The 25511-nt window shown below is 38.3% G+C and overlaps 1 protein-coding gene across 1 annotated transcript in view; it reads right to left on the bottom strand.

Annotated features, from left to right (window-relative positions):
* Nucleotides 1-3362: 3362 nt before the first annotated feature.
* Nucleotides 3363-25511, bottom strand: part of C2H8orf34 (chromosome 2 C8orf34 homolog) — a 191392-nt gene continuing 169243 nt past the window's right edge. Inside the window, exon 14 of the mRNA XM_064507424.1 lies at nt 3363-3602. Within this exon, the coding sequence (XP_064363494.1) occupies nt 3517-3602 (86 nt within the window). The 3' untranslated portion in view covers nt 3363-3516. The remainder of the gene's footprint in view (nt 3603-25511) is intronic.

Genomic DNA, 25511 nt, shown 5'->3' on the forward strand with positions numbered 1-25511 from the left:
TGGTGGAAGGCACATGCTCAGGAGCTGGAGCCTGGCAGCTAAATTCTCCAAGGATCCTGAGTGCCTTGAGCATGCCTCATCTCCACAAAGCTGCTGTGTGCTGGCCACAGGGCAGTGCTGACAGCGCTCCTGACTCTAGCCCCTCTCTTGCGCCATATTATGTTTTTCTTAAAATGCCAACTTCTGAAGTCCTGCTGCTCTTAAGAGAATCTTAGCTGCCAATATTTTTTTAGAGTAGGCTTCCAGCACTCACAATTACAATGAAAAGTTTGAAAACATGGTGCAAGTACATGTTGAAGTCTCAGAAAAAGATTTTGAAAAACCTCAAAACCGCAAAACTCTAATATAAGGAACAACAGAAGTGTTTTTTTTTTTTTAAGTCTTAAGACTGTAAAGGGAGTTTCATGATTTGTTGTGGTCTGCCCCATGATTTTTTAAATGCTTGTGGCTGACAATACTGAAAATAGGCATGCGCTTCCCTGGGAGAAGGGCTGCACGGGCTGCACTAGTGTTGTTGCGCAGTTACTGCAGAGCTGAAGTCCAAAAACCATTTTCTAATGGGCGTGCTGTTCACATTAGTGCACTGGCAGAAAAGGAGGCAACAACTTGACTCAAAGGCAAAGAGAGATGGATGAGGAACAGAAGGAGGTGTGCTGAGAGAGATCAGAAGTAGAAGCTAGGGGCCAACTGAAAGCAAAGGGAGCAGAAAAGCACTGGAGAGCAGAAATGGAAGTGTCTATAGCTGGCAGTGAAAATACTCCCTTCAGAAATTTGGGAAGAAATGCAGCAGTCCTGAGTCTCATATTCTGCTATTGTTTAGTGCAGTGAAACCCACTGCTGTGAAACCCATTGCTAAAATGTGTGGCTGGTCTGCATACTAGATAATAACCTACAACTGCAACCATAGACAACTCCAATGGCTGAAGGAGTTTTACGCTTTTACCCTCATTTTACCTGGCTAAAAACATACAGAATTAAACCCAGAAAACAACATATCCACCCCCAAAAGTAAAAAAAAAAAAGTCAGAATTAAAGTTGTTACAAATCAATTCTTTGCACTGCTTCATTATGACAGTCTTCAGTGACACAGTCATCTCTTTCTCCCACAGCATCCTTCATGTGATTACAGACTATCATCACTACGTGGTTGGCTATTCTATATTTCTTCTCATATCTGAATATTCAGTGTGCTAATTTCACATCTAGCTAAATCATGCTAAGTACAGGATAACTATTTCCTTCTGGTTTTTGACTTCAATCCTAATGTTTTTTCTGTTGTCATGCTTCACAAATAAGCACTTCTTTTCCTGAAGGATCACGCTCTACATTTTTTACAGCTAACACTGGAATTGGCAATACGTGGCCGTGAAACGGTTAATTAAAATGATTTGATCACTACCATATGAAGAACTCCATAGCAAAACTAGAGATAAGTTCCAGTTCATCATTGCATTGTTTTCAAGTTTCTCGTAATACTAATATTGTCCTTTCGCTTCCTGAAAGCCTCTGTTTTATTCACTGACACCTTTCAGCTTCTGCAAAAATATATTGTGTTCCTGCAAGCAGACTCGTGCAATAAATCCGGTGACCAAAGCTCTGTAGACACAGGACTAACTCTTGCTCTTGGGATTTCTTTTAGCAGGTTATGTTGGCACCATGACTTCTGGCTCTAAGCCTGGCCATGCAGAGAGACACGTGTCTCCCACCTCCTCCTTTCACAAGGATATCATCAAGGCAACCCCTCAATCTACGCATCTGGCCAGATGGAAGAAAAATGATAGACTAGATGGAAATATCACAAGCCAGAGCTGGATTAACAGTTTGATCTTACTCTCGTAAACACAGTATGTTCTACGCACTTAATAATTAGTGCATTATCATGCAACTAAAGAACACCATAACATGTGCATATAAGTAGGCTGAATTAATATTGCTTAGGCAGCCTTAACCCCAGCATTTTTTAATTTCTGAGTGCTTGACTTACAATCTTAACATTCTTTTAATATAATTTTCTGGATGTAACAGTCCCTGCATATCTGAAAATGTTTCATGCTTCATTTGCCAGAAATGTTATGAGCTTTGAGTCAACACATTAGGAGTATGTCTCAGTTTTCAGTGGCAAAAGGCCAACTTTTAATTTCACTTTTTTGCCATTGGCTAAGCTTTGTCATTTCCTAAACATTTCTTAATTTTTAGAATAAATTTCTAACCAGTATTGCAACATAACAAATATAAAGTTCAAATGACGGTAAGCAAGAATAGAAATACTTAAGGTATTAAAGCATTACATATAGTGGAACTCAAAGTTTCCACTCCATTTTTATTTTGATATCATGAGGTGAAGGTATTTGTATATATTCTGCTGTGTTTCAATTTAAATCTTTTTTGGGATTTGGCCCTATTCTGCTTTGAGCAACATTTTGTTCAGTTGGCTTTCAGTTTTGCATTCATGATATATAATGCTAGAGAACAAAACAGCAGTCCAAACTGCAGGTAGTTTGGGTGTCCTTAGAGGAATGGGTAATATGGATCAACAAGATTTGGCTGTGCCCAATAAAACATTTGGCTAAGGATAGATAATAATATTAAGTCAGATGATTTTACTGTAACCAGATCTGTCAGAGATTGTACTGTCGTAAGAAAATACACATGGCTGTAAATAAAATCTTAATATTGCATAGAATTCACAACAAAATAATAATATATAAGGCAGCCTTTTCTCCTAAAAAATGAAGAGATGCTTCACGAGCTAGCACCTACAGTATACATAGCAAATGTGGAATATAGCCACTGCTGAAGGACAATGTTGGGATTTTTTTAATCTACTGTTTTGGAGAAAAAGTGAAGCTGAACCTATCAAGAGGAACTCATGACAAATGGGATGAGAACAATGTTAAGAATTAAATGTGATCTGTAAAGAGAATTTGTATCTGGAATAGCAGGAAAAATATTACTGCCTAAAGTGCACCAGATTTTCACTAAGTCATACGACAGTTTTAATATTCATCTGAATGTTGCGCCTTCAGAAAAAATGGACTTTTCCTTCTTCATACTAGATTAAACTGTTGATTTATTATTGAATTTGATTACTGAGGTATCACCATCATCATTCCCAGAGGTCACTCCCAATAAAAAACAGGTCTGTTTGACCTTCTCCAACCTGACTTTTTAATTAATTTTAAGACTTTGTTGTATTGAAGTAATTTTAAAATCTTAAGTCATCACAGATTGTAAGCAACTTCAGGGAAGATCCATTTCTGCTTCAAAAGAAAATGGCCTTACTGTTCTACAGTTAAAGAACACATAGTAATTGAAAACAACCTGTAGCAATTGTCTTTTGTTTTCAGCATGGTAGGTAGGTGAAAGATACTGAGCATTAAGACATCAGTGAAAGTGTCCCAGACAGCAAACAATCATAATAACTGATGTCAGCAATTCTTAATTTTATAGCCCTTTATTTGAAGTACTGTAATAAAAAACCTATAAGTCAAATCCTGAAATGTGATTAACATGGTCCTATATTGAAAAGTTCATTCCATATTTCCATTGAAATTTCCATTTCATCTTCTCAAATATCCATTGCATTAATTCAACGTTTCCATCTGTGGGAGAGAGACAATTTACTTTAAGTATCCATTACATGTATTTTTTAGATTGTATTTAAGGCCCTCGGGAAATGTATATGATGTCCACTTGAACACCAAATTAAGTCATCAAGATAAGCACAATTTCGTTAGTGTTAAATCAATATATAGTAAAAGGATGCTTTTTTGTACTGATAATTTATGGAAAGATTTGACTGTTATAGCTCCCAGGAAATCCTTACTAGTGTGTCTGTAATCTTACTATGCTGAAAGTATTATAGATGGTAAAAAGATGTTTAGGTATCAGTCTTGGAGAATATACTATACCTTAAGGCACCATGGAATGTTCATCCTCAACATCCTTGTTTTTTACTTTAGGGAACTTCTAAAATATTTTGTGAAGTGGGCTCTTTCTTGCCTTCTCCTAATGCTGTCTTATCATTCTATTATGTGAACCCTCCACTGAGAGGAAAAAGGGGTAACAGAGGGATAAACCCAAGAAAAGATATCATGCAAAGGGGTTTTTATGAACTGTGCCACAATTATTTCTATTAACTTGAAAAATCTCAATGTTATCACAGTTCATATTTTGAATATGAGGTAAGTGTTTTCCAAAATAGGTACCAGATACATTTTTTACTTAAATTTTACAGGCCACGCTCTTAAATCAGTGTCAGTCCATCTGCATTAGCTTGCAGTTCCACTGCAGTGTAAAGTAATTTAAGTCTGAATTATCATGGTCTACAATGATGTCCCACCATCCTCCTTGCACCAGCAGCAGGACTGAGAGATGGCAAAACAAGCTGCCAGAGGGAGCTGACTTGCTGAAAGCACCTCCACCAAAAATATTAGATTTAGGTTTTTGGTCTGCATCAGCTCCCTGAACCACCTCACTGTGCAAGCATTTGGGCAGAACAATGTGGCTAAAGACAGAGGCTCTGAAGGAGTCAGAGAAGGCAGCCTGGACTTCAATCAGCTCAAGCCACCGTGGAACTGCATCTCTGATATGTGTCACTGAAATCTATCAAATCACAATCCCAAATCATGTTGCTTTTGTGCAAAACGAACCTTGCCGCCACCAGAACGGGATAGTTTTTGAGGTGAAAGATGTTTAGATAACGTATAACTGGTCTGTAAAACCCCAAGACCATGATAGTTTGAGAGACTGATTAAGCATGGCAGACTGATCCAACAAATGCTGGATCATCCAGCTTCCTGATTCCCTGCTAGAAAAAAAAAATTAAAAAACCAAATATATCATAATTCTTCAGTGCACAGATGTGCAGCAGAGATGTGGGTTAATTGCTGAGGCTGCAGTTACAGTTTGCTTTGTAGTAAGATCATGAGGAACATGATATGTGGCTGTATCTACACTGGCAAGTAGTACAGCCCAACATGAGTGGATCTGGAGACTGAAACAGCCAGTGCCAAGGACCTGACTTCCAAACTATCTGTGTTCTAGGGGAGTGGGGGCCTAGTTCAGACTAGCTCTAGTCTGGCCTTGTGGAACAAATGCCAGTTAGCAGTTGGGGTGCAATAGCTCAGCTCTTGGAGCACATTTTCCAACTTGGCTTAATCCAAAAGGCAGCCAGTTTGTGCGCTCTGAGAGCACTCTGTGATGCAAATTCATGGCAAGTGGAGATGATTCTCTTCAGAAGTGCTCTACTGGTCCAGACTAAAATGCTGATAAAGATGCACCAATATATGTGTACAAATGCTTATTGTGATGGAGCATTTCTAGAAAGAGAGAGTCCATCAGGGAAACTGGTGAAAATAATGTGTGTGGAATAACGCTCCATGTGTTCTCTTCATTTTTAGATATATGTACATATGAGACAAAGTTCAACTTTGATACCTGTAATTGCTTTTGTTAATGGTGTTTTTTTCTTCATGGCCAAATGTTATATAAAGCCCTATATATCCTCCAGCTTATTTCAGGCATTTTGCCTGAGTAAAGACTTTAGGATCAGGCTATAGGTTTTAAATTCTTATGATCCTTCGGGAGACATAAATCATGACTGAATATAACTTGGCTGATTTAAGTGAAAGAAAATACATGTAAGAATGTGTACGTGTTAGAAAAATATGTTTAAAGATGTATTGAAAAAAATCACGTCCTGTAGCACTGATGTCATCTACAAAGGTGGGGCACTGCCTGTGAGGTACTTCAATGTTTTGTGGGTTCCTATAAAACTTGGCCAAGGAGCAAAGGCATTTCAGTTTAACAAGCTAATAAATAGCTTTGAATAACCCACCTTGTGTCTCATAACATCTGGAATTAAAACATAAAGCAAAGGTAAGGAGGACAGAAAATAAAGAAATGCAAGGCTGCCCTCTGCTTCTTACACTGGTAGGATTATAGGTGATAGTGATGGAAATGGTCACTTTTGGACATATGTCCTCCATAGGCTTTTCTATTTTATACCCTCTGCTTTAGTAAATGGGGAAGTATCGTGTATTAGCATAAAATTTAAAAGATATTCTTACACAGATGGAAGATTTGCTACAGAAAAAAAGTGCTGAGCAGGACAGTTTTCAGAGAATTATTGGATCTCCACAGCCATGCAATAACATTCAAACCGTGCATGAGGCAATCACACTCTATCTTGAGATCCAGCCTAGAATTGATGGAGTTGATTTGCATTTAATATTTATGGTCAACCCTTTTCTAGGGCTTTTTATGTTTTGGGGGGATTGCGAGAGTTACCTTGGTGATGGCATTACAGAGTCCTCAGCTGCTAGATAACCCGCCAATGCCAATATGACCCAGCCAGATATCTCCAAAGTGTGAGAGGAAGTGCAACAGAAGGAGCAAGGCCATGTTCACGTAGGACAAGGGCAGCTGAGTGAATAGACCCTGCATATTACCGCTAGCAGTCACTATAAAAAGCAACAAAGTGATTTAGTTGTAAAACAAGGACAAGTGAAAGGAGCATTATCTCCAAAGTTTTCATTGTTGATTTCATTTATGGTTGAAAACCAAGTTGTTTAAGCTGACAAGTTTTAGCTTCTAACCTGAATTTGAGAAACAATGTTTATTTGTAGCTGGTATCTAGGGTAGGAGGAATATGAGAAGTAGATGACTAGGATAATACAACTCAGTGGTAGCCCTAATTATACCGCAGTTGTTTTGATCTTTAACAACTTGTTTTAGCTATGTTTTTTGGGAACCCTTAGGCTTTTGCATGTGGAATACCAGAAAAAAATAAAAATAGTAAATTTTAAATATCAATTTCATATATGAAGTATCATGCCACAGGTAACATCTGCTTTTTAGCTTCAAAAGGGGCAAGACTGAACCCACACATAGACTCTCAACCAGTTCTTCTTATAGTTCATATAAGATCACATGAGCATTATGTGACCACTGTGGGGCCATTATGCAAGTTAAACCTACAAATCTTTAAGTGTCTTCCATCTTCAGTAATATCTGAGTGCCCTAATTTAAAGCAGGGAATTAAACATGTAGCAAATGAGAATCACATGGGCAACATTTGGAAAATAATTACAATAAGTATGTTGATGGAAATCATCCAAGAAAAGCTTTGGTAAAATGAGCCCTGAAGTACACTTCATCTGTGTTTACATTTCTAACACTAAAATACAAAGTTTATATTGTTCTCCTTTAGTCCACCTGGGAAGCAAGGGATATTTCTCTTCTGTGTTTCCAAAAAAACAAAAATAAGATTGGAAATAAATGTTAAACTGCTAGCTTAATGGCATATTTTCATCTTGCTTGGAGCAATAATTTTTAATAGCATTAATAAGAGGCACACATACTGGGAGAATAAATCCATCTGGGATAGTGTGTCAAAGGTAGGTGAGCTCAGCTGTGCATATGTCTTTTTGTGGAACTGATCCAAGCATACTTGTATCTTATATGCACAAGTACCTCAGTGACAGTCTTTGCCAGTTAGTCCCTGCAGAAGTACTTAATAATTTGTATTACTTAATTTTATAGTATTTCAAAAATAAATTATATACATTGCACGTTAATTTTCACAGTGGAAAACACTTATGGAAAAAAATACTTGCCAAAGCCTGCCTATGTGACTATATTACAAACACAAAGCTCAGAAGAGGATGAGATCTCAGATGAAGGTGTTACTGTTTCTATTTATTTCTCTACTAGAGAAGCATGTACAACTTTCAAACAAGGGCCTTAGTGTAGCAAACACTGTACGTAGCCCAGACTTTGCCTTGCAGAGACCTGTAGTCTTCTCCTGTGTCCCAGCTGTTCACTAGTACCTTCCAAAGACCCGTGAGGGAAGCTATGCAAGCACCATGCAGTCAGCTTCACTTCTGCTGACCAAATAACTATCAAAAAAGTTAGAGGCACAATATACAACTTCAGCTAATGAAATAAGGTAAGGCAGCTTCTCAGCTAGCATAATCTGAGATGGACCATAATCACAACTTGAAGATCTGTTTAGCTGATGAGTTTAGAAGAACAGCTGATGTTTTGACTTACCTCTTGCTAGTGCTTACTCTAGTAAGCTAGTGCGCTGCAGTGCCCTACAGCGCTCTGCTGCTTACTGCTTATGCACTGCAGTAGAGTGGCAGGGATTTAAACAGACTAGATGGGGCCTGCCTGCCTGCCTGGAGTTTTCCTGTGAAAGCATGAAAGCATCTAAGAGGCAGCAGGAGATGGCTGCTGAGGCTGGCAAGACTGGCTTTGCCAAGGCAGAGGTCAGATGCTGGATAATCCAGCAGAGGCTAAGTGGTACAGGAAGGCTAAAACAGGGGTGGATGGAGTCAATAAACAGATTAACACAAAGTGGAAGGTAAGGAGAGGATATGCGCTCAGGTTAACAAGCTAGAAAGAGGATCCTAGAGCTGACATTTTGAATTCACTCATGTTCATGGTTAGCATGAAAGCAGGAGGGAAGAGATTACAGGATCTGAAGTTGCTCTCTGTAGCAATTAGCCACCTGAAATAGATTAAACAGACTTTCTTCTGTGACCTAAGCAGCTATAATTTACACCTCCAACAGGTAAGACAGCTAAGATACAACCAGACCTGGCATGTAATTACATGTACTACTAAAGTCACTGTGATTTAAAACAGCAAAAGGAGATATGAACTGCACTGAGGTTAATAAGCACAGACCAAAAGGCAACAGCATAGATGACACCATTCAAATAAATTAGTAAGAAAATAAACAGAAGTAACCTAATTTTGTGAACTAGGAGTGGCATTACTCTTACAGCAATAGCTCTGTTAATACACAGATAACTTTTGTGTAAAATGATTAAAGCCAACCAATACAATTCCACTCTCAAGTATTTCACTACAACCACTCAGTCAAAATTAGCAAAACAACTACAGTAGAGTCTTCACAAGAGGGACACAGTTTTCCTCCACAAAAAATAATCACCTTCTAACCGACACTTAACTTCTGAATACAATTAAAAATTAAACCTCTTACAAGTCTCCTTCCCTTTAATTCTATAGACTTGCCATGGCAGATCACATACACACACACACTGCAGTGCAAAAAACTCAGAAAAGGGTCTGTAAAGTTCATTCATAAATCCTCGAATCAAATGCAACCTCAACGTCAGCACATGCAAGCTTCCTCCAGTGTCAGCAGTGGGAAAACTATGTGAAATGTAAATTAAACATAGGATTTGCAAACTGATAACAGGTGATTAGACTCTTAGCCCTCAAGCTTAGCTTGATTTCAGTTCAGCACATACCTAAATTACTAAATTGTCAATCGAAGAACCTGGTCCTAACTTTCATGGTTCACTATTCTGGAGAGAAACAGCAGTCTGTGTACTCCCCTACTTCCAAAGTCTCCCAGTACAGACACCAGGTGCCATCCTTTCTTTTTAAGGCTTTTTGGGAAATCAAGTAGGTACTGCCCACCTCGGGACAGCAAAGAGGCTTTCTCTCCTCTTTCAACAGAAGTGGAACCAACAAAAGTGCACTTTTGTTAGTGGTAGTGATAGACAGTTTTCTTCTGCTCTGCCATATATATTGACGCCTATGTGAATCAGCAACTACATACTTACGATGAGGAACTAAGGCACAGAGATAATGACATTAAGGCATTTAGGATTGCCTAGTGGAATTTCCTACAAGTGGAAATCTTTGACATCTACTGAATTATTTTAATTGTCTTCATGCTTGACTCTCCTGGAAATCCTGCCACAAGAATCTCTAAGCTCCTGAAAACCTGCAAAAATTTGGCCTCAAATGACTTGACCTGGGAAGGTCAGGGCAGGTCAGGTAACTCAAAGTGTGTCTCTGGGTCACAGTCCCATCTCTCAATTCACCTGTATATAAAATTACATAACATGTCCCACAGCACTGTGTATCATAAATGTAAAGCCCATTGAAAAAGCCTTGAAGTTTTCTTGTAATTTTGATGCTCTGAATCATCATACATAGGAGCTCTTCTTTCTCTACTAACTATAGAAGGACCTGAAGGTAACTAGCCACCAAACTCCTCACGGTCTCAGGCAGACACTAAATCATCACAGTTTTTGAGGACAATAAATGAAGAACAAAATCAGCACAAACTGTCTGGGTGACAACACAGTAACTACCTCTGCAGCAACACATGATACATTTAAATGTGCAGTGCAGAAAAAATAAGAAATAACAGATAAGATGCATCATAGTCTTTAGAAAGACACAAACCATAATTTTCTTTATATATGCAACCACATGCTGTAGAATATTTGCTTCAGCGAGAGCTAAGCAAATGCCTCATAAAAATATTTGTGAACTTTCCTTAGAATATTTAATCCAACCAGCTTTGAACGTGGCTTTTCTTGTATTCCCATCTCAGATAACTGGAATATTCATGGAAATAGGCAGCCAATTTTAAATCAGTACTGGACATCATCAAATAGAGGAAGAACAAAGGAAACTTCAGCTCTGTATGTGTTGTTAAAACCAGAGTTAGAACTCAGCCAGTTTGTTCCTCTACTGCTCAGCTTCAATAAGTTAGTCACTAAAAAATAGTTACTCCCTATTATACGTTCATTGGCTGTTTTCCCCTTTGCCCTTTGAAGTATACAAATGTTTATTGTCCTTTACAGAGAAAAGGCAGGAGTTCAAATTCCTGAGGGAAGTAAGGAAGGTAAATAGCAGAAAAAGAACCTCGACTTCACAAAAGTCAACTTCAGCTTGTTCAGGGACTGGGTAGGCACGTTCCCCTGGATGGCTGCCCTGAAGGACCCAGGGGAGCCAGTTGACCTTCAGGGAAAACCTCCTCCAAACACAGCAACAATCCATTACACCTGGAGGTGGCAGGAGGTTGGTGTGGCTCCTCACAGGACTTAAATGCAAAAAGGAAGTACGCAGGAGGTCTACAGGCATTGCCCTGGTGAGCAGGACAGGAGCTGGTAAAGCTGCTTTTCAGATGACTGAAGTTCAATAAGAAAGGCCACCAGAGGTACAGCAGCATCAAGAGTACAACTAAGGAACATGTGGCCTCCCTGCTGAACAGTGTTGGGGGCCTGGTGACAAAGGACACAGAAAAGGCTAAGGTACCAGCACATGTTTTTGCTTTTTGCTCTTTCCTGGCAAGAGCTGTGCTGAGCTATTCTCATTGATTTTCCTACTCAAAGACCACTTCTAAAGAGACATCCACATGGAAGGTTCAAAAAATTGTGTCCTACCTTATATGTGCTCCAGCATGCCTTATATTTTGCTCTGTCATGTTGTGTCCTTGCCTTGCAAAGTAACTAGTATGGTGGTTACTTCATACTCAGACTCATAGCTGTCTTGAGTATTCTTTCTGAAACTTTTTAAAGCTCTTGCCTTTATTGCAACTAATCTGGAAGGAGTTTGGCTAACACTAGAAAATATTCTTGGAGGAGGTTGCGTACTGTAAATTTTTTAAAAAATTGTTAAGTTGGTAGTAGTGCTGATGATAAATATCCGTATGAGGGACATACCTGAAATTAACTATCTCTACTTCCACCATTTTCTGGGACAATAAAAGGATAGCAAGGTCATATTCCTCAAATAATTCGCAGCTCTTTGACACTTCTTGAAGTGATCTATTGCTTAGTAAATTGCTTTTCTTCTGCTATTGATTTTGAGCAAGAGCCATTTTGTGGAATCTTTCACATATTTCAGGAAAGGGCCTTCATTTCATCACCATGAGAAGGTGACCAGAGCCTCTGTGACAGAAGAACCAGAAAGACTCACACTATGGGAGATAGACTGTATGTCGAGAGCCCTTTGAAATGGATTTCTGTCATAAACAAACTGTTACCACTGGGCTAAATTTTACATGCACATATACAATGTTACAACGTGGAAAGAAAAAGAAAAATCCATCAAGCTCTCTTACTGACTGCGGAGTATGCATTTTGTTTACTCCCTGTACAGTTTATAGGAAAGTCAACAGAAACAAAAATGTGTTTTTAAGTTGCCAGTTGCCAACATGATATCATGCTTACAAACAAATCACAATCTTCTTTCTAAATTAAAAGCATCATAGATAGATAAATTATCTAACAAACTTGCCAAGCTTTTTCTTTCTGTCAGTTTAGACACAGTAATAAAAATCAACTTGAAATAATAAAATGGTTTATGAAATGCAGCTACTGTCTGTTCTACATTTTTATTTTTAAGTAAACTTGTGCCAAAAGGAAAGCTCACATAGAGCCAGAAAGTCTGTATGAAATCATTTATTACCCCCAAAAATGCACTGAAACGAAATTAAGTTCTGAACTTACACTAGTCTGTAATAGGGCTCCCTACAAGAAGTTTATTGTTCATGGGCCAACACTAAAAATGTAATTAATTCCAATTTGGAAAATATGCTTTGATCATAATTATTACATCTTTGAATGAATCATGAAAAAAACTTTTGAGATGGGATTGCAAGTAGATTGTTCTAAAGCAAGGTGTAAGTGGGGAGGAGTGGTTTGGAAGAAGAAAGAGAGGCAACAGGTAACTTGCAAAACAGGATGGCGTGACTTTGCATGCACTAATACTGATTGCAATAAATCTTTTCTACTTCAGATCAGACATTCCAGGTCTCTATCACTGATCAAATTCAGATCTCAAAAGGCTGCAGCCAGAAAGCCTGGTTTCAATCCACCATTGGAATGGGGGCATGGGTGGAGGGAAGGAAAAATGAATTTAACTGAAGATGATGAGATCAGCTTTTAAAATGCTTGCATGTACTGTACAACATAGTGTATTTTAACTGTGGTTTAAAATATATAAATATATAAATTCAGGATGTCAGCTGTCATGTTCAGAGACAGTATGAGGTTGGTCCAGTCGTGGCTGGTGAAAGTGAAACTCTAGCTGAGCAACATAACGGAAAAATAAAGTTTTGGAATCAAATTAGATTAAAAAAAGAGGTGATTGATTCAAAGTATGTTCTGAGAAAACTCAGAAAATAACAAACTAATCCAGACTTTGGACTGTTCCTCTCAGAGTCCAAAAAAAGCATAGGCTACAAAACTACAGCAAAGCTTTAGCAAATACTGATTGCTTCAACACTGACATTTTGGCAGACTAAAGATAAGGTGGGTTTGTCTTTGCCCTGAGTGCATTCAGCAGGAGTGCTGGATTATAGTATTGTCTTGGGATTGGTGGTACTGTAGTGATTGTCCAAGATACATAATCTATTTGGAATAAGACCTAGACTATGTAAACATCACGGCATAAATCATTGCATGTCTGGGTTTAATGGTCAGGTGCTCCAAGGAGATCACAAGAGCTTGATTACAAACTTAATGTGAATTAAGGTGGCTCAATATATCACAGCTTTGAGGATTTCAATGGTAACAGGGTTGGAACTAGCATTCTGATCCTAAATTAGGTGGGAACTGAAAGAGATGATGTAGGATTAACCAATAGCTAACTACAGACTAAGTCAGGAGAGTTTTTCAAAAGCCTGCAAAGAAACTCTAATAAAACATTTAGAATGCGTTGCAAGGTATAGGACAGAGAGGGTAAAATGAATTTCAGAATAAAACAAAACAGAAGTATACTGCCCACTACTCACAAAATAGTATAAAAGGAACAATTTACCTCCTGACAAAATGACAAATTTAAGTCCTGGCCATAAAGGCAATGTTGGAAGAGGTTCTCACCACAGTGATGGGTACAGCTTAGAGACCCAAACAGAACAGAGCACAGTCCCAGTAGTACTTAGGAAAAATATGGTCTTCGGAGCTCACAAATTCTTGCAGTACTGCAGTCCATCATAGCATCCATCATTTTGTATATGGAAAAGTTACAGTGGTTATGCCAACTAGCAAGAACACACTGGCAAAAGGTCTGCAGGGAAAAAAAAACGTATTCAGAATTAGGCTTTAACAGTGTGGTACGTTGGACACAAGGACAGGAATGGTTGACCTCCCCTCAAATAAATTATGAAGAATTACTTGTTGCTGGATCCAAGCTCTGGATGTCTTTCCAGAAGCCAGCACCCAAAAGCTGGCACTTCACCAGCTGATTACGAGGACCTTGAGATCAGTACTGGATTTGTTCCTAAGTAAGATTCCACCTGCAAAAATACATGGTAATGCTACGTGATGCAGGTCACAGACTGTGTGATATTGCATCGGACTGAAAAATAGCTCTTGAAGTCTTTACAAGGCGAGCTAAATTGCCTTTCCTAAGTATAGGTCACAAATATTTATATCCTTATGAGAATGGTTGGCCTTTACAGTTGATTAAATGCGTCAGCGTGACACTTACCTGAATAAATGTAAGATCTGCAAATCTAAATGGATGAACATGTCATCCACTAACTATCAGTAGGGAAATCTGTATTGATTAGGACAATGGTGTGATCTAGAAATGTCATTTAGTAACGTCTACACTAATAATTTCTAAATTTCATGTTGCCTTGGCATTAGCAGAGCTGGTTTTTGGCTCAGTGACACCACATGGCAGAAGGCCAGTAGTGCAGAATAAAGCAGAAACATGACCATTCACACATCTATTTTGGCTACCAGCGCTAGGAACTTGTGTACCTACTAGGTACTAGGTACAACTCTTCAAAACAATTTAAAAACTTTAACCATTCCTTCACGAAAGCACTCAGAAGTAGAGAGGGGCCAAGAATTTCCAATGAAAAATTTTATAACTGGAAAATATTAATTACAGAATCTTCATGTTGGAAAATACATAGCCCTTCAGAGAAGGTTGGGCTGTCTCTTGAAAAAAAAAAAGACTGAGTGGCCATGAACCCATACAAGTGTGTATCCTCACAACTAGGGCACTGACTGTTCTGAGACATGTCTTTGGCCTTCCAGGGCAGTTCCATATTTCATAAAATTTTGGTATTCACAAGCACAGAGAAAGTGAATGGCAAAGCCTAGTTTTGTATCCTGCTACCTGAAGTTGTTGGAAAATCACAGTCAAAATCTTGTTCTGAATCAAGAACAGAAACATGCAGCTCTCTTTCTGTAGGAAGTCTCTTGAACACCAGAGAGAGCTAGAGAGGAACCATCTTGCTCTTTCCACCTTTCACTTTTTGAAAGACCACGATATAGTACCTATCTAAAGTGCTAAATACTGCTTTTCTATCTGAAAGGATTCAGGACATTTAGTATCAGCTTTTACACTGGAGCAGTTAAACTTCAACATTTATGTGTGTGCCCACTAAAGTGGAATCTGTGTAAATAACTTGGTTTGCTTTGGATATGACTGAAGCTAAATCAAAATAAGACTATGTTAATTCTGAGAGACTCTGCATACACATTTAGTGACATCTATCAAAGGAATAATGCATTCTGTTCATTTGGATTACATTGCCTTAGTGTCCCTATGTAGCCAGAAATATGTCTAGCAGTTTGAATTCCCTGAAATTGCCTGAAAGGACAGGAATAAAAAAAAAGGTAAGAGCTAGTGGTTCCTTAAACTGTAGGGCTGTGGGAAAAAGCACATGAAAATCTTAATGCATACACTTTGAACCCCCATGCACATCTCTCCTTGCTCTCAGTGGAAGTAGGAATACCTACCTTAGAGAATTAAAAGACAAAAAACAAAACCCAATTTTAGTATAGCTGAAATATGGACAATAGCTTTGCTGTGATCACAATTTCACTTGGCAAATGCTAGCATTCATGTCAAAATTGAGAAATAACAGCATATTTTAAATGCTGGTTTGTGTTTTTAATGCTCCAGTTTGTCTCTGTTCTGCACGGGAAAAGTGGCTGAACTATTAAACTTAATTGTTTTATAATACAGTGTAAGTATAAATGGAGCTGTTAGAAGAGATTATTTAACCAATGTCCACATGAGACCTGAGATAAACCTTTTTTAATTAGCTGTCAAGTTAGGTAGATACAGTTTTGATGTTTTTATAAGAAAAGGTCATTAAAAGTCTACCATGATCTCTGTTGGATTTTATTGATAATGGGTAGGAAAAGAACTAGTGCTATAATCCAGCCAGGTCCCATGGGGAGCTGAATAACATGCTATTCAGAAATATCTCACATAGTGAGTCATAATATAGCTATTTTCCATAGATTCTATATGAACAATATCAAAGAGACCACAAACTGTAATAATCAAGTTGGCTCAGCTTTAGAATAATCTTCTTATCTGCTCTATTACTCTACTATTCAGACATTGTTGTTAATTAAAAAAAATTAAATCGTTAAATAGCTTAACATGAAAATGTGAAGTACAGCACAGTCTACAGAATTCTTCATTAAAATCACACATGAATGCACAAGTGCCTTGCTGTATGCTATTGGTTGCCACCGTCGGTTATGTTTACACTGTGAATGGAAAAGTACCTTTGAAACTAGATCTGATTTTGGTTACAAATACTTTCCAGTTTTGACATTTGAATGGACTGATTTGTCACCTCTACAACATTGATTTAATGTAAACAGAGGTATACAGCAAAATAATTGCAAGGCTCCTCTTTTGGTTAGGTTACAAAAATAAGGTCTAATTTAGTTTGGGATGATTCTATATTTTATGCCCTAAAGACCTTGGTTAAAAAAAAAAAAAAAAGAGGGAGCCCTCAAAATGAGGCCATCTAAAAATGCTCAAACTGGAAGTATTTTACATTCTTTAAATCTCCCTGGCATTCATCTTATGGTTGTCCCCTTGGAATAAGATAGCACTGACTGCGCCAACAGCACATGCAATATCAGCTGACATGATCTGTCAAAATCTTAAAATATATACCAAAAACATTTACAACCTAAGTATTAATCATAATGGAATTTAATTTAGCATTTCATGATTTATCTACAGCAGGACAGTAAGAGAAATCTTTTTGAAGTATGATTACTCTTAGCATGGGATTTTTCAAATTCCTGGCACACTTTTAAAACTTATGTTTCACCATTCATTTGTGTATGTTTTTATGAACACACAAATCCAAAAGAAACTTCTTCCATTGATAGAAAAAGGTGCTGATGGGTGAGGCTGCAATGGATTGCAACAGCACATCCAGTTGGGCTTCAACCTTAATTATTATTGGAGCCACAATGCATTCTGTATTTCTTTCAATTCTGCTTTTATCAGTCATCCGAAGCCAAAGATTTTATAAAATGAATATAAACAGATAGGAGGTACTATGAAAGATATCTCTCAGACCTACACAAAACAAATAGACTTTAATATGACCTGACTTTCTACCATTGTCACACACTAGTCAAAAACTTAAAAGCAGAGAAAGCAGGTGCTGTACTAGTGAGCAGCAAAAAAGCCATCTTATGAAATTCAGTTATATTCTCAGCTATTATGAGAAAAAAAGGTAAGTGAAATTTGACCAAGACTTCTCCAAACATGCCTATTAATAGAAAATGCTATTGCTGTTGTGTATCTTAGATAACTTTTATTTGGTGTTGAGATGTAGTCATTTATAGTGTTTCAAATTAATTACAATATAAACATGAAACAAAGGAACACATCCATCATAGATAAATACTAAATCCCTGATAAAAAATGATCTTATCAGATCATGACCTATTTTTCTGGATGTTCTTGATTAATTGTCAGTTTTATTCAGAATAACTCACTACAGTATCATGTTGTGCCATGTTTACAGCATGCGCTTCTACAAGTACTATTGGTAACCAAAAAGTCAAACAGCCTGGAAAGGTTCCCAAGATGACCAGTTATTCTTCTCTCTGTGTCACAACTTGTTACCCCTTCAGTTTGCTCTTTTGTTTTGGGGGAACTCATCATCTGAGTGATCTGGTGTGGAGCTTGGATACCTACCCTTCAATGACCTCACTGTGCTAGCATGGCTTTCTGGGATTGTGCTGTGAAACAGATCTGTGTGAAAAAAACCCACTATTTTTGGTTTGCTACTTATTCCTCCAACTGGGAAAATTTTTCAATCCAGCTCACATTGCAACCACCACAAACTGTTGTGCCAGCAAAATTAAGAAGGGCAGCACACATCAGCGATGGCAAACATGTAGTTGGGGGAAGAAGGGCAGGAATACTTATACCAGTACTGCGGTAAGCACTCATTAATCTCAAACCAAAGTGACAGTGAAGAAATGTCACACTTGATCCTTTTAATGGCAGGAGAATCCCCACAGGAAGCTTGTGGGTGAAACTGTGTAGGGCCCACATTTTATCTATATGGCATGTGTCCTTGTTTCATGTGTCTGTCCTTCCTTCCTTCCTTCTTTCCTTCCTTCCTTCTGTGAGTGAAATAATATAATACAAAGCCAAGAACTGATTACACAGGTAGTCAAATTATGTTTGTTTTTCAAACATCTACTATCAATTAGGTAAATAACTGTAGGTAATAAGAGAAATTAATAAGAAATGATTGATTAAAAAGATGATACACTGAATGCATCAAGCTCTTTTTATGATTCATTGATGATTCTGGACCTCAGCATGGGATAGTTACCCATGTTCTCAAACTCATGCACACAAAATTCATCCTGAGACATGGCCTGCTGATAAAGTAATGGTCCATATTTTGTTATTGCCCATTTACTTCAGACAGAGGCACTTAAGTGCAGGGAAGCCACATGAACAGCAGCTGGTTCCAGGAATAGACTAACCAGGCTGTAATCATTGCACTGATTTCCATCTCTGTTCTTCCCAAGCGCACAGCCAGCGTGCCAGAAGTGCCACTTAGACATACGGTCCCTGGGCCCCAGGCCGAGCTCCCACTGGCACCTGTGGAAGTCTTGTGACTCACAAGTGTTCAGCGTGTTTATCTGGCAGAGCTGTTGTAAAACAACACACTCGAAAGTGTCAAGATGAATGTGGAACAAGCAAAAGGGTTAATCTGAGGATCCTGTGTGAGGCGAGACACATCACAGAGGTACCTGACTTTACTTTTAACAATTACCTGGGAAATGAGTTTACAACTGCTGATGGACTATTTCAAAACCTTTCCCACAAGGTACACAGTGCACTTAGTGCTTTTATATACATATATATACAAGTATGTTTTGAGTGTATTGGATGACACGAGGGCAGAACCTGCTTAGGACACCAATGTATGAATTCTCCACAATTTCAATCTAACTATAGCCATGAGCAAGGGAAGTATGATCGAGCGCATTAATTGGCAAATGCAACTCTAATGAAGACTAGTAGCGGAAGAATCAAAAGCTTGCATTAAGAAATACAGCACAAGATTGTCTTGTTAGGGCAACCCAGAGTTGCCCAAATATGAAACTGTCATGTGATGTGGCTACTAGTAACCATAGCTGTAGACCACAGGAATGGAAGAAGATGAACACCCAAAGGCATGGTGAAGAATGTAATCAAAATGCACCCTTTACAAATAGAACGTAAGGATACTTAAGTTATGCACTTAAGTATTGGGCTTTAATGTGCACCATTTTAAAAGTACAGAACTGCAGCACATCAACATCTGTATGCAAAGGACCATGAACAGGAACAAAGAATAAAGTAAACCAGATCTTTTCCCCAAGACATCAGCATGCTCAGGACTTCCCACCAGCTATTCTGTGCTATGGAATTCAACAGGCTAATGAAACAGGGCTATCACAAGCTACAAAGAGGAGTGTCACCAGAAGATAGAAGAGGATGTCACGGCAATTTAATGACAGTTTAAAATGTTAAAAAATATTTTCACCTTCACTTACCAGAAATACTCCTTCCTTCATCATATCCTATCCTGCCTTTACATCTAGAAAACAGAACTGGTAAGAGACATCTGGTCCAAGTTACAGAGAAATCATCCCTACCTGTGTTGTTCTTGGCTGTAATCAGCCTTCTGAGAGAACTGCTCTACCATCATTTATACTTGTGTTCTGCCACAGAGTCTGTTTGAAAATGGTGCTGCAAAACATAGGGAGAGTTTCTGACTCTTTTTGAGTCAGAAATACCTCAAAAAGTGACATGTTTTTGCCTTCAGGGTATTTCTTATATCCTTTCCATCATAAACAGTCAATATATTAGGAATTTTGGCAACTGTTATTTGCTATTCTACCATCACAAAAACTAGTAAAAAGTAGGGACAAGCCCATTTCATTGAATAACAGCTATCCCTCTCTCAAGTCTCTTGGAAAAGTTCCTATTTACAGCCTTCACTGGTAATGGCAAACTGGTGGTTGAAGGAGATCAAGGACTTCTCACACCAGAGTAGCACAAGCAGAGAAAGCTGCTTTTCTTGCTCATTAATTGTAAGAAGATAGTGTTGTGCTAATATCTATTAAAAATAGATGGCATTAGTTTAAAAAAGAGCCTGGAGATTTTCCAGAGACCCTTTTAGCTAATCTTTCAACTCACTCTGTGGTTTTACAGCTAAAGTGAGCTAAGAAGTTATTCAGCTAATTTGCAACTGGGTAAAGTAACTTCTCTTCCTTTCTGTCTCCACAGGAGTCAAACAACTTTGGGAAGTTTATAAATGTTCAATGAAACCCACCATATAATTTGTCTGACTTCAGATGTTCCACTTAAAGATTTTTAAAGAAGATCCAGACTTCTTAATCTGCTAAAAAAGAGATACAAGCATGCTGCTGATGTCATTTTAATTGCCACAGAACAGTTACTAAATTTAAAGGATTATATACAGTAAACAAATATAATGCTTGGCAATAATGGTGGTAGTAGTTTCTTCTGCTTTCTGGAAGGTGGCATTATGACCAACATTCTTGGAACCTAAGAGAAGACTCTCCCTCTTGAATTAGTCCCAGATAACTAACAAAGTCTGACCACAAAAGGTATGAAACCCCGCTGCTGGAATATCAAAGCTCCTAAGGTTTTAGTGGTTTCGGTCTACAGCCTATAGTTTGAAGTCTCTCATCACTTCAGTCTAAAAGCTGTATCTCTCTAATCAGCCAAGTTCCTTTTTTACTGCATTTTCATCAAAGACAGTAAAAAGTAACTGTACCTTATTGTACAGGATAGTTGATTGCAAAGAACAAGAAAGAAAAAAACAATTCCTTTATGTGTTCCGTTTCATCATAGTCATTCTTTTAGTTCTGTATCCAGTAAATACTGGTGTTCAGCTTAGATGAATTTAATATATGTTTATCTTTGACATTTATATAGGCATATTTGGTATCATTTTCATATTTACTTGGGCAGAATTTAAGATTCTCTTTCCCAGAATAAAATATTGTTTGTCTGAAAAAGTATAGCATTAATTAGTGGATCAGGCAAGAATAATGAATTCCCATCAGCATTCTGCTAAGGAAATATTATATTGTTTATTATTATATAATCATCATCATCATCACCACATTTTATCTTCATGCCAACCCAAGGAAATATATCCAAATTAATGGCTTGACAGTGAGAAAACTGCTGTAGAGGCTCTATTGGAGCTGATCGACATCAAATGCATATCTCCGTATTTCTTTCTACACAGAGACACAAGAAACGCACCTCAGAATCCAGCCTCCCAAAATGTAGGCAGAATGCCTTAGAAATGTGTATCATCCACATTAATATGATGCAAAACATGAGTAAAATTTTAAATAGTACACATCGAGAAGTCATATATTTAGGAGTCTGAAGATGCTGACAAGTTCTTGACAGTACTTAGGTGCTCCTTCATTAAAAGGTGCTTCTTCATTTAGTAATAAAATTACTAAATTTATACAATAACAGATAGTAGTAGACAAACCATTGTGGTTTGATGTAGCTGAAATGAATACACAAACAACTGGGGTGGGGGGAGAGATAAAGATAGTACTTCATTGAATAAAAAAAAAACATCAGGAAGCCATTTAACTGCACAGGTTAATTTATGGAAATTTCTACATAAAAGTTCTGCAGAGATAAGGAGCAGGAGTCCAGGGAGGTGCTCCTCAGATAACCTACTGTTAAGTAGTCATAAGTCTATCCCCTCTGTGACATCCGATAGGGATGTTCAGAAAGTTTTGATGAGACCCATCATAAAAGAATACTTACTCAAAATTAAATGCCAACATTTTGTGTTCAAGATTAATAAGTATTTTTGTGTGCAGGGGCCTGCAAACAACTGAACATTGGAAAAGTGTACTGTGAGTCTCATCGAGACCTCGGCAGTGTCCAGCCAGTCCTTATTACCATTCTTGAGGCAGAAGGAGTTGAATATATACCTTATTTTTCTACCAGGTTAGTCCATTTTCCCGCTCCTCAAGTACAAAAATTGTCACTCATGTACTTCCCAGAACTTTTTTCCCCAATTCTAACATCACAGCACTCCATTCTGACTGCAGATACAGAAAATGTGTTTTGAGCTCACTCTCTCTTATCACTTAATTCCATTTTCCATTAGAGAAGAAATTATGCGATCAGAAAGTGCCTGACACAACTCCCAGTAAAGTCAATGGAAGTTCATAATTGATTGCGAAGGCAGCTTGGCCCAGAGGAGAGGCTGCAATCTCAGAGAATGTATATTGACCACTTTTGTCAACATGTGGTTTTACTGTTTGTTTATTTATTGGATCAGCATTCCTCCCTGCCACTCCCCCGGCCTATATGCCTACAGTGCAATCTTGCAATTTGCATCTTGGATCCAAGACGGGACTGAGGTTTATAGAGACCTGGAGCTAGTTCAAATGCAAATACCAGTACACTACGGTAATATGCAAATGATGAACCAGATCATGAACCCCTAAGGAACCAGGTCCAGGAAACAATCTGGCTGAAGGTGACTGACAAAAGCCAATACTTAGTTTTCAGATCCTGATCTTTGTCACCACACAACTATGGAAATGTTAGTGCTGGCACAAGGGACGGGGTAGTTTCACAGCAGTGGCTGGCATGGATCCAGTACTAAGAGAAGAGGCCCTGATGACCAGAGGATGCTGCTGGCAACCGAGGGGCAAAGCTCTGCACGCACCATAATAGGAAAGCAGCACAGAAAAGTTGCCAGCTGGGGACAAATATGTTGAGCAGCATGCCTCTGCATGAAGATGGTCTGGGATGTCTAGTGGCGACATCACTAGACAAAACAAAGAACTTCCCTTTTTAACTAGCCGCAAGGAACCAGTGTATAAATAAAGTGCGTACAATTAAATACCAAATTGACCTCCTTTTAGCCATACCACAGTGCCCTCCTACAGTCCTGCATGTTAGCAGTCACTGACCTCAGTGAATTCCAATAATAGATATTTTTACAAGTCAAAACAAAACCTTTCCTCTTCAAATTCTAGGTCAAGTTTTCATACCTCCACTCTTGTTCCAATATGCAGCACACCATTTAGAGCTTAAAAAATAAAAAGAAATTACACGGAGGAAAATTTTTATTGTGAAAAATTTGGGATGTTCTCTCTGAAGTTGTGAATGTTAAGGGGGCCTGATAGGAACATTTCCCCACACACTCACCCTCTCCACTTCTAGTATAAATTAAAACTATCTACTGATATAAATTAAAATAAAACTGTGGATTACATTATGAAAATTCATTCTATGACACTTTTTTGTCATCATGTATTTCAAAAACACAGTTTGAAAACAAGCTGGCACACTCGATAATTGAATAGTGTCAGAATAATGCAATGAAGTTCAAAAGCCCAGAGCCCAGTTATAAAGAATTCGGAGTGATATAATTATCAGTGCTTTCTGCTATCAATCAATGTGCCACAATGCAGCATCCTCTGTCTTAGTGGAATCGGCTGGGAATAAGGTTCACTGCTTTGTGTGCTACTGACATAGGTCTTGAACAGTGTAGGTGGTGAAAATTGCCATATGGTGAATATTAAATGAAAGTTGCTCTGCTATAAATCAAAGAATGGTGCTGGCTGTCATCCCTGGAAATACACAATCACTTTCCAGTAGGGTAAAAGGCTGCTACTTTTTTGTTTTTGCACTGGTCTACATCTCAAGAACTAATTTCCCTCATACAAAAATATATTAAATTTTACAGTGATAGTTTAAATATTGTATCTACCTGCTTATTCTACCTGTTTCCATAGTCTTCTGTTATCCCTACCTAAAATCTCATTCCTCTGAAATATGCCAGTATTCCAGTCACTGAAAGTTATTCTATGCAATACAGAACTCCATAATCACACACAGACGTGAGGAATATTTTATTAAATCAATAATTTAAACTTCAAGGCAATACAAGCAAGTAGAAAAGTCTTGATTTCCAAATATTTTAGTATAGGGCCTTTATATCTTACCAAAAGGGAATTTTTAGAATGCAAAAATTGAAAGTACAGAATAATTTCAGAAGGATGTGTAACACATTGGCAAGGATTCCTCCTCTTTGTGACATAAATTTTCCTTTCCACTTTTATTGACAATACAGTTTCTTCCTTCTGTAAAGGTATAGGATCACTGACCATCTGAATAATTTCTCCCTCACCAAAGAGAAAACTGGTACCTCTTTATACAAATGCACAAAGTAAATGACAGGTGTGAAAACTCTGCAGGTCAAAAATGCATCACAATAAATACTGTCTGCAAGTCAAGTGGTGGGATTGGGTGAAACAGTTTCCGCAGTGCTTTACCACATAAAAATCTAACCAATCACAAATCAATGGTTTTCAGAGAGCATTTTTAATGTCTTCTAACACTCCTGTCCTGAGCTATATAGGATGAGCTCAGCAGCATTGGCAACATTGAATTTTATCACCTTAAGAACAACATCCTTCACTTGTGAATTTAGCTTGTTCTCAGGCATTCCTGAGGCAGGAACATACAGAAAGTTTTAAGGAGACCCATCATAAAAAGGATTCTTAGGAACATTCATCTTGGGATGGTAACAGGCACCCTTGGGGTACACCAGAGTGGGATGATCACTGAAGACTCAAAGTGCTGTCAGTGGGGCAAGGGGACTATGAGAGGTCAGTGGATTTGAGGGCCATCAAAGGTTTTCACTGAGGATCTTTTTGTTTCCCAAACTGATCGAGTCATCTGCTTACTCAGGGGCCTTCAGTTCACAGTGATGAAGCTAGCAGCAGTGGCATGGGCCCCGCAGAAACATATGGTCAAGCACTTGGGCAAGTCTGGATGTTCACTGTGAGCAACATGGAGACCTTCTATCTGGTATAGGGAGAATTCCCACCCAGCGCCACTTGTGCAAAAAGACAGAAATACAGAGATGTACAGAAATATCCATATACACACAGCCCACACAGAACTACAGAAACACACTTGTACAAACTCCCTTTGCTTCCCAATGCACATAGAGACCTTTCTATTCCTATGAACACACAAGTTGAGGCCATTCCCATACTCCAAAGAGCAGAGCTACAATAGCAACAGAGGAGCCCAACATACCTACAAAAGGAAAGGCTTCAAGTGGCTACATGCTGAAGACAGAACAGGGAGAGCAAAAAAAAGGGGGGCTGCATTAATGCCATTACCACAGCTTTAGAGGCTTGCAGAACTTGGAGCCCTGGAAGGAAGAAAAACACATTTACAGCTCGTGGAGCTCAGGACAGATTTTCACGCCACTCTACTCTCCGCCCTTCAGTCTTGTACACTTGGCAATACCTACACTCAGGACCTGTAAAAAACTATTAGCCCCTTACAGGTTGCCATAATCTAAACTGAGGCTCAGCTACATATTCCATGTAGCTAAA

The sequence above is a fragment of the Dromaius novaehollandiae genome, chromosome 2, assembly GCF_036370855.1.
Source record: "Dromaius novaehollandiae isolate bDroNov1 chromosome 2, bDroNov1.hap1, whole genome shotgun sequence".
Taxonomy (NCBI): Eukaryota; Metazoa; Chordata; class Aves; order Casuariiformes; family Dromaiidae; genus Dromaius; species Dromaius novaehollandiae.